This window comes from Thermobia domestica, chromosome 4 (assembly GCF_964235325.1).
Source record: "Thermobia domestica chromosome 4, izTheDome1.hap1.1, whole genome shotgun sequence".
NCBI lineage: Eukaryota > Metazoa > Arthropoda > Insecta > Zygentoma > Lepismatidae > Thermobia > Thermobia domestica.
Window position 1 is genome coordinate 210,911,690 of NC_137457.1, and position 10,152 is coordinate 210,921,841.

Below are 10,152 nucleotides of genomic sequence, written 5' to 3' on the forward strand. Positions count from 1 at the left end.
CGTCCTTGATTGAGATTATCATCATTTTGCTCAAAGAGCATTGTTGCGTCATACATAATCGATATTCTTTCTTCATAGTTTTGGGGAAGTCATTATTTATATTATTATAAAACAATTTTAACGTGGATCGTTGTGGATGCCTAATTAGAAACATACCAATTATAAATATGCATGTATTCAGATTTCAGAATGTGTTCACGGCAGTGATTTGTAACACTGATATGTACTACTACTTCATTTATATCGCCTAATATATAAGATACTCTACAACAGTTGATCAGATTCATCTACCGTAATATGAGTTTCATTTCCCTTCTCTAGAATAAGCCTCAAATGTGCCCACCTCCCAATGTTGAAGACAACCAATGGCGTATTTAGGATTTTGTTTCGAGGGGCTATGCCCAACTCAAGGAAGAAAGTGGGCAATTGCCCACCTGAGTTTGAGAATTAAATATATTTTTATTTATGCATAAATTGAAGTTATAATGGCAAGAATTGCAGACCGACAAATCCTATGTGATATGATACAAAAATTTAGGAGTGAATCTAACCCTTTATTCTATTCATACATGAAAAAGGAAGCCTCCTCTTGCTCTCCCAAATTTCCCGGGCTAATTATTCCCCCGTTTTGATTTTTTTTAAAATTCAAACATTTCCTTCTTTTAAAAATAACTAAACGATATAATTTTTATTTTGTTATAAAACTAAAGTCCTGTCATGTTGATATCCGCGCAAGTTGGTGTGGAACACCAGTTTCGCTTATCAACTCCTCTTAGTTTTGGTGTTACTGATGACAGTCGACTTGAATCAGAACTGACAATGGTCGATAAAGTACGATAGACGAAATGAAAGAAAGTAACATCAAGAAAAAGAAACAGAAAAGTAGAAAGGACGAAAGAAAGAACAGAAGGACGCAGTTCTTACATGGAATGAAATTTGCCAAATACAGTATTATTTCTGAACAAATAGCATAAGAAAATGGAAAGTCAATGACATTCTTAGAAATGGTTAGAAGGATTATTGTTGTACGTGGAATGCGAAAAACTAACAAATTTATTTCAGGGGGAGCTTGAGCCCGATAGCCTCCAAAATACGCCATTGAAGACAATTCTGTCCCCTGATTCTTCACAGCATTGTTTTTCAACTTCATACATATTTTGAGCATCGCTTACACACACACACACACACACATACACACACACACACACACATATATATATATACATATACATACATACATATATATATATATATATATATATATATATATATATATATATATATATATATATATATATATATATATATATATATATGGGTGCGGTCTTACCCGTCCCCCCCCCCCAATGTTGAAGACAGATTTGCGCCAATGGTTCGATGTGAATTTGTGGTGGACAACATTGTGTCAGTAGGTTTCTTCAAGTTTCTTCCGTTTCTTCCCATATACTTATTTCGCCAATTCTTTTACAGTGATTCATTGTCAAAATTAGCATTTCCTCTAGCCTAAAGGACATAATCGTGGGACACTAAATTAAAATTTCATTTCACTTTCAATTTTCAAAATTTCACATAATTTTTCCTTATTCCTAAAACCTCTTTCCCCATTCATACCTATATTTTTGTTTCCCGTTTATATTTCGGATTTTCTTTAATAATATTAACCAATTAGTTGAGTCACTTTTTTCGTGGCTAAGTGGTTAACGTACGTGTCTTTGGCGTGTGAAACCTGGATTCGATTTCCGGCAGGAGCTCATGTAAGTCAAGCTGTCTGGTACAATCTCGCTGCTGAAGTGGACACAACCCAAAATCAAATCAAATCAAGAAACCTTCCCAGCTTCTATAACAATAATATACATATATTGCAATTATCAGAAGAGCATCTAATTTTTGTTGACGGAAGCGATGCAAAATTATAGACGTGACTTATTTGAATGGGTTAAAATTATAGTGGTGTAAATCACTTTAAAGAAAGATTTAGACACAGAAATCAAAAAGTCAATCTAGATCAGAAAACGTGAAGTGAAGTAAGAGAGATCCAGACAGATTGCAGATTACAACAGATGGCAGTGAAGGTTCTAGTGAAGAAGAAAATAGCTATTTTATTTATAGAAAAGTGATGTGAGTCAGACTAGGAAAATGTAGTTTATATCACTTTAACTAAATTAATCCATATATCTATTAAACATTTGAATTTTTTTTTTTTTTATAATTTTAGTTTGTAATTTTAGTTTATAATTTTTGTTTGTAATTTTAGCTCTGGTTAGAAGTATTTACTCAAACTAACTTCTGAAGTTAAGATTTTCAAAGTATATTCCAGCGTAAGCACACATCACTCTAGAAATTCGATTATCTTCAGTAATAATTAAGAAACAACTGTGAACTTACCTCCACTCATCTTCGCCAGCAAAAACCATATCATGGGTACTCCCAGGCTGCAAAAAATATCGTAGCATTCGATGGAAATAAAGTCGCTTCTCTTCTTTGTCACCAAGCTCCTCCGCTACCATTTCTAAGTCCTTTAACCACTTCAAAGTTCTTTGGTGTCGAATAATTCTTTTCTGTTCCGAGTCCATTCTTGCGTCAATAGATCTTTTACGCTGCGAATAATATGTGTCCGAGAATGGAACACGTAAAGACGTTGTAAGCCATAAACTACCTCGTTTCTTAGTTTGACACGATTTATTAGAATTCTTTCTCATATTAGTTCCTTCTGTGCGAATTAAAAATTGCACCTTGCTATGGTTGAAATGTAAACACAATTAGTTCACTTATATAATTGACTTTCTGTATATAGGCAGGAGATAAGAATTTCAGTACGCTTTCAATATGATAAATAAGATATTCAGATATATTTTGCTATTAAATTAACAATGGAAATTCCTAAAACTAGAGGAATTACCACGAGAGAAAGATGAAAAGTTAAGTGGTTTAAATGTTGTTATAGCGTGCAACAAAAGGGTTGTTTGTTGTATAGTCAGTCATCTATGCCGTGTCCAGCTGGCGGCTATCAGTGTACGAGGAACGAAACAGATCGGGTAGGAAGACCGGGAAACGAAGAGTACTGGAGGGAGTGACGAAGAGGGTTTGTGATGCAACCAGTCGTGACTTTAGTTCAACAATAATCCGTCCACATGGAGATGAGGGCAATTGTGTATGGATGTGGCTACCCTGACAGGAGAAGACAGGTACACACAAAATAAAACGAAAAATCCATGCGTAAACTCGACTATTTTCCAACTCAGAAGAAACAAAAAGCGAGTTGGAAGATCGAAGGAACTTACTCAAGAAACAACAGGTTTTGTTGTATTCTTTTTTTTAAAAAAAAAATTCTATTTACGTCTCATCATTCTTTCTTAATATTAAATTTCTGCCAGAATAGGGCTACTGGTTTTGAAAGGACGGAAGATTTTTTTCTTTTTCGTTTTTATTTTTCTAACTGCATGTAAGGCAGTAAATGATTGAGGCCAAAAATGAAGCAGTCAAGAAATCACCTTTCTTTTTATGATTCAATATCGGAATGATTGATCCACCTAACCTACAAGGGTATTATGGTCAATGATTTTTATATATATATATATATATACACAAATAAAAATGAAAAAGCAAGTCGATTTTTTCATTATATACTTTTTCTAAATCTTTCCGCCCGCTCTCTGGTTGCCTTAGGGGGATGATACCAGTACCAGTTGTTCTGGGATGTGGCGCCGCAGATCTTTGCTCGACGTAGATCTCCACCCCATTTATCATCCAACCCTTCCTTTGCAACTTCCAAAAGGTACAAAACAAAGTAGCTCAATAAGAAAGCTAAAAAAAGAATAAGAAATGTAATAATTCTAATAGGCGCCTCGGCTGTGTAGAGGCGTAAAGAACAGATAAAGGGTTTCCTTGCCTATTCACGTACACTACCCATGTGGATCTTTTCTTATTACCTACTGTGTCTGGATGGCGACTCGCTGCTTTTGGAGGTCACGCGGTGTCCTTCAACCCCTTCGGTCACTCACACACAATCACCACTACTAGCACACGCTGGAGAATCTTCCATCATTTCTTTTTGTTCTTATTTCACCCCTACCATTTTCTCACCGAACGGGTATTATGCAATGCATCTATCTTTACTCCCTCTGGAGGCCACACTCAAACTTCCAGCGACGAATGAACTACGCTTGAGATAAGAAAAAGTTCAGTGGTTTTAGCCTTTCTTTAACAATTACTTAGGTCTTTATGGTGGGATCTAATCAACCAGAAGCTGTTCTTTATTTTCAACATTTTCAAGACAAAATTCAGGAAGATGTAATGTCCATCAAGAAAGCAAATGTTGTCTAGAAGTATGATTACACTGTAAACCATGTTGACCAACTAAAACTGACAGGATATATACACTTAAAGAAAGATAAGAAAAAACGGTCAGTGTGAAGAGAGATTTTTTCCAGCTCGTCCCTACCTGGAAAATTAACATAAACTTGTCACTGTTTTTAAATTTAATATGCCACTACGTTGAGCCTTCATTTCACTTTGCATGTCGACGAGCCTTCACTTCACTTTACATCTTGTCAAAGTAATATTCATATAATTTTACACGCACCACCTAGTGAGAAGTAATTACTCACACTACTAAATTTACCAGTATATAATTCTAATCTTTGTACTTTCTAATTTTTATGATAATACCTACTATCAACAAAACAGTCAAATTTTGACGATAGAAACACATTCACTACACCATCACTGTATCTGTCTACCGATCGTTTCACTTATAGCGATTTTCGTCGCTGAAGAATGATTTCCAGATTAAAACTGTCATTTTTGCTGTGTCTTCTGCGACTTACGTTTTTGTTGACATAATGGCTTAGAATGTTTATCACAAGTGAAAGCGTGCCTCTTCTTAGATTGCATGAGGATGCTCCCTCATTGATAGAGATTACAGAAGTTTAACTCCTTCGCTTGGCTGGTTGTGTTTTCTGCGGCTAAATTATGCTTACCACGATGAGCATAGAGAAATGACAAGTGTAAATGAATATTATGTTTGTGTTTCTTTCCTTTCCTTTTCTTTTTTCTTTTTTTTTAAAGCCGTAAGGACGAGACAAGAGGATTCATTTTTTATCTCTCACTTATGTGGTTGTCCTTGGCCAATAAAATCCTTCCATTGCAAGACGTGATAGTGACCTATAGCGAAAAGGGAAAACAACAGATCTTACGTACTACATATTGTACGCCCGTCATTTACTATGCATGCTCTATTTGACCTGCCAATTTGTAAACAATGGCAGAGATCTCCCAAATAACCTATGAACTTTACAAAGATAGACTTTTCATAACTTATTTTCTGGAATTTTTGTGAATGGAAACAGGTATTATAAATTAATTACCATACACGCACATTGTAGCTTTTCCTTGTTTTTCTTTTTCTTCTTTTTCGCAGGACCGGAATAGCGAAGGTCTTGGCTGCTAACGCATGAAGCATCCTGGAGTAGTTGCGTTTAATTAGCGTCCTAGGAAGAATCTTTACTCTTCCGGCATGCACCCTAAATCAGAATCTGCAACGAGTGAACGAGGAAAGAATCTGGAAAGTTTTCATGCATGCAATTCGTCTAATTACGTCTCTGCATTACTTTGGAGAATTGTATTATTTTTTAGTTATCCTGTAATTGAAGTATTACGAAATACGTATAATTTTTTGTAGAATATATTATACATAATATTTAATAGACTTATATAACGTAATATTGAAAATTAAATAACTCCCAATAATCACGTTCTACTGTTTCACACATAAACTTTGTTACTGGTTTTAACAACAAATCATTCGAAAAGACAGAATTTCTTTATAAAATTAGTTTGTTCCAAAATTCTTGTTGATTATACAGGATGGCCCAAAAGTAGATTTACAGTAACGTACTGATCAGTTCATTGGATTTTATATCATTTCTTCTTTTATCCACCAGGTAGACTTAGTTTCTTTATTGTACTTAATGTGTTTTTACTGATATATTAAGCTCGGAAGAACCGAAGCAAATAACTCATAAACTAGAATGTTATACTTGATCAATGAAGGGGTGTATACCTACTTTTGGATCACCCTGCATTTTTAAGTTTATGCCTTTTAAACTAAAGGAGACGGATGATTAATAAAAGTGAATGATTGTAAAATTAAAGTTGTCGTGCTCTACCACCGAGAATCGAAACAAGGACCACATGCACCAAAGACACATATGTTAGCTACTAGATTAGTAGGGAGATTGTTCACGTTTCAGTGTGATTAGAAAAATTAATAATATCAATAAATGATTCGTTATTTTTTTTAAATGAAGGCTTCATTTGATCAAGCGATTAGCGTCACCATCTTTGCTGCTGATTAAGCCTTTTGTGCAGGTTCGATTTCCAGTGAGAGCTCATATGGTTCAAATCCAACAATAAAGTTTTGATCCATATCTTATGCCAAATTTTCATAATTGGTTCAGAGGTAGTTAAATTTACAATATGAGAGTTTAAACTTGATTTCGATCCCTGTTTAATGGATTTCAAAATGATATAAGAAAAGGATGTAATCGTAGATTGGATCAAATTAGAATATTTAATTTTAAAATTGAGTTTGGGCTGGACAAAGATTCATTAGCATTCAGTATACAAATGAAATCTGCATAAGGATTTCGGTCAGGCAAATAGAGATAGTCACGTGATGTGTTGATAGTATAAGTTAAGCTAGGCCATAGAAAACGAAAGTCTAGTCCACGGGGTTCGAATTTTGCATCTCCAAACGTAATGTTAACTTGATGAGAACATTAAACAGTTACTAACAAAAAGAACTGATTCATCCTATCTTCCCATGATACTCCAGGGCTTTAGTAATACAGAGACTAAATTAATTAGAAGCAAATTTATTTGTGTGCTGTGACAACTGACATGCTGTAAGGCTGTAAATATTTTTTCTCCTAATTTTGAATTACAGGGAACGACTATACCGTCATTCAACTATGAATTGGATCACATTAATACAATATAAATTGAATGAGATAACATACCAGGCATTTAAAAAAAGAGATTTTATCATCGTAATGAGGGTTAGCTTAGACTAGTGATGAGCACAAGAGTCTTGCTCTTGCAGTTTTTGCAAGAGTCTTGCATGCAAGACCAAGACCAAGACCAGGAATCCTGATGCAAGACCAAGATCAAGACCAAGGGGAGAAAGACCAAGACCAAGACCAAGACTCTTGCGCAAGAGTCTTGCACAAATACCGGTACTACTTGAATTTTCTTATAGAATGTAAGAAAGAAGGGGAAAAACTCATTACATCTTTTACTTGAACCGTGTGCGTGGGTTTTATCGGGATTTTTCCGTTTCCTCCTACTTTCTTCATTTCAGCAATTCAGTCATTTCTCATCATCACCGTCTTTTTTAGCCTTGGTGCATAATCGTGGGACATCATTTCATTTCAAAGCATATTGGTGCTGTTCTTCTAAAACTAAGGAGAAATGCAGTATTGAACATTGGAAATTCCATGCACCATGGGTGCCAACTACAGAGGTATGGCCTTGACTCCGAGACTCAAGCATGCGTTGCAAATTTTTCGAAATAACATTTTCATGACATTGACAAAAACTTAGTGCATGTGACCGCAAGTTTGATTTCATGGGCTGATGCTTATACTTTGAATAATTGTTTATCAATATAACTTTTAGCCTGACCGATCTCGATCACATTTTCAACGTAGATGAGGTTCGGACCTGAAATGGTTTCTGTCATATCACTTTGACGGTGCACCTTAGGTGAGGGGGAGGGGAGAGATATTTAAAAATAATAGAAAATGACCGATATTAGAGTGGAATCTATAGTTTTGGGGCTTGCTGAGATAAACAGTGATACACCCGATGCTGTTTAAATCCAAATTCAGCCCCGTAGCTTGGCCGAGTGACAAATATTAGTGTCGAATGCATAGTTTTCGAGGTCGCTGAGTTGAATACTGACACTTCTATCCCATTTACGGCCAAATTCAGCCTCGTGACTTGGGGGAGAGGGAGATACCTAAAAATGATAAAAAATGACCAAATATTAATGTCGAATCCATAGTTTTCGGGGTCCTAAGGTGAACAGTGATGCTTCCGATCGCATTTCAATGTAAATTCAGCACTGCAACTTGGGGGAGAGGGAGGAAGAAGATATATATAAATTATCGAAAATGATCATTATCAATATCGAATGCATGTTTTCGAGGTAATTGAGATGAATAGTGACACTTTTGATGCCGCACCTCGGAACATGGGAGAGGAGGACATATAAATTTATTGAAAATGACCTCTATATATATAGTACCGTATCCATAGTTTTCGGGGTCTCTGAGATGAACAGTGACAATTCTGATGCCATTTAAACCCAAATTCAGCCCCGCAACTTGAAAAGGAGGAGGGGAGAGAAATATAAAAATAATCGAAAATGACCTATATCACAGAGCGCTTTAGTAATAGTAAAAAGTGACTGACTAACGAAACATATTATTATTTTTTAAAAACTTAACCCAACGAAGTGGGAATTGATGCTAGTAATCTATATTCACAAGTGAGTCTGATTTTGTACAGTTATTTCAAATAAGTGGGAGTTTGATGCCGTTATTTTGTATTTCCAATATAGATCAAAAGTATTTGATAATTTGAGTTTCCACAAAAGACATAGACAGTTGAGTCGCTTTCAGTTTTCACCCAAATTATTCTAAATATTAAGAGATTTGATTATAATAATTAATATTTTAATTTTCTCTCTTTCTTTTTTGGTCAATATTGGTAAACATATCATCATCATAGCTATTCTGCCACTATTGGCAGGTTACTTGCTGCAATTGATTTCTGTTTTAAGACCTTCCTTAAGTACAGTCTCCCTTTCTTTCCTTCTACCATATCCTCTAGCACGTTCCTCATGATACAGTTCCTCCTCAGCCAATATCCCAACCAGTTCCTCTTCCTCCTCTTAACAATATCTAAATTCTTCTTTTTCCCCTACTGCTAATATTTCTAATACCTTCTCATTCGTTTTCCATTCAACACAGCTGATTATCTCCTTTTTCTCCATGCCATTGTTTCGAAAGCCTGTAATTTTCTTCATCCTTTTTGCGTAATGTCCATGTTTCTACCCCATAGAGAGCATTTTGGAATTAATAAAACAAAATCTCAATATTTAATTGAAAGTTTGTTTAATATAAGGATTAGCTAATCGTGGTTGAAAAGAGAAATCTGACGCCTTTAGAGTGTAAAAATAATTTTGCAATCCATGGTATTTCAATAATCTGTGCCATCTTGAATTTCTTTCACGTGTTTAAGGGTAGCATCCCCAGTTTCGGAACCAGTGATACGATACGTTCTGATTTATCTTACAAGTAGTGAAGCGTGGGCACCCATTAAAGAAAATAAAGGTCATTGCCTATGTTGTTCACTATCATCATACTTACACAAAGGTACACTAAACTACATTTAGAAACATACATTATATTTGCGTTACTATTGGCGCATTGTAGAATTTATTATCTCTTATATCCAGAGTAAAATTTACCTATGAAAAGCATAAGATTTCTTAAAAGCAAGACTTGCAAGACTCTTGCAAGCAAGACCAAGACCAAGACCAAGGCTGCGTGTGCAAGACCAAGACCAAGGGTTTCAGTGCAAGACCAAGACAAAGACCACCCCGGTCTTGGTCTTGCATTTGCTCATCACTAGCTTATACGTGTCTCTTAGAATGAATAGTAATATTCCTGTAAGTTTTCTAATTGATCTAGAGGACGGGGGCGCGGTGGCTCAGTAGTAGAGCATTCACCTCTGGTGCTTGGGGTTCCGGGTTCGATCCCAGGCCCCGCCAAGAGAACCTTGTGGTGGACAAACACCGTGCTCATGGGTTTTCTCGGAGTTCTCCCGTTTCCTCCCACTTTCTTTATTCCACCACTTCATTCATTTCAAATCATCACCGTCTCCTTTAGCCTAACCGGCATAAGCGTAGGACGTAAAACTGAAATATTTCATTTCTAGTTAGAGGATGACAATTTTCCTTTGATCTCAAAAATTTAACATAAAGGACACGCTGAATATTTGGTTTATTAATAAAATTTTTATTAAGTCAAAACTTAATTAACTCACCAACAAGTTTTAAAGAATAGGTAATAGGACAAAATAAGA

The 10,152-nt window shown here is 35.5% G+C and overlaps 1 protein-coding gene across 4 annotated transcripts in view; it reads right to left on the reverse strand.

Moving 5' to 3' along the window:
- Positions 1–3,026, reverse strand: part of exp (expansion) — an 857,631-nt gene extending 854,605 nt beyond the window's left edge. For 2 of the 4 annotated variants that reach the window (XR_014131199.1, XM_081755448.1), the window contains exon 1: positions 2,386–3,026. Coding sequence is in view for 2 of the 4 variants with exons in the window: in XM_081755448.1 (XP_081611574.1) it covers positions 2,386–2,699 (314 nt within the window). In the remaining 2 variants the exon portion in view is untranslated. The remainder of the gene's footprint in view (positions 1–2,385) is intronic. The other 2 variants (XR_014131200.1, XM_081755447.1) reach the window with 2 other exon arrangements.
- Between the last annotated feature and the right edge of the window lie 7,126 nt (positions 3,027–10,152).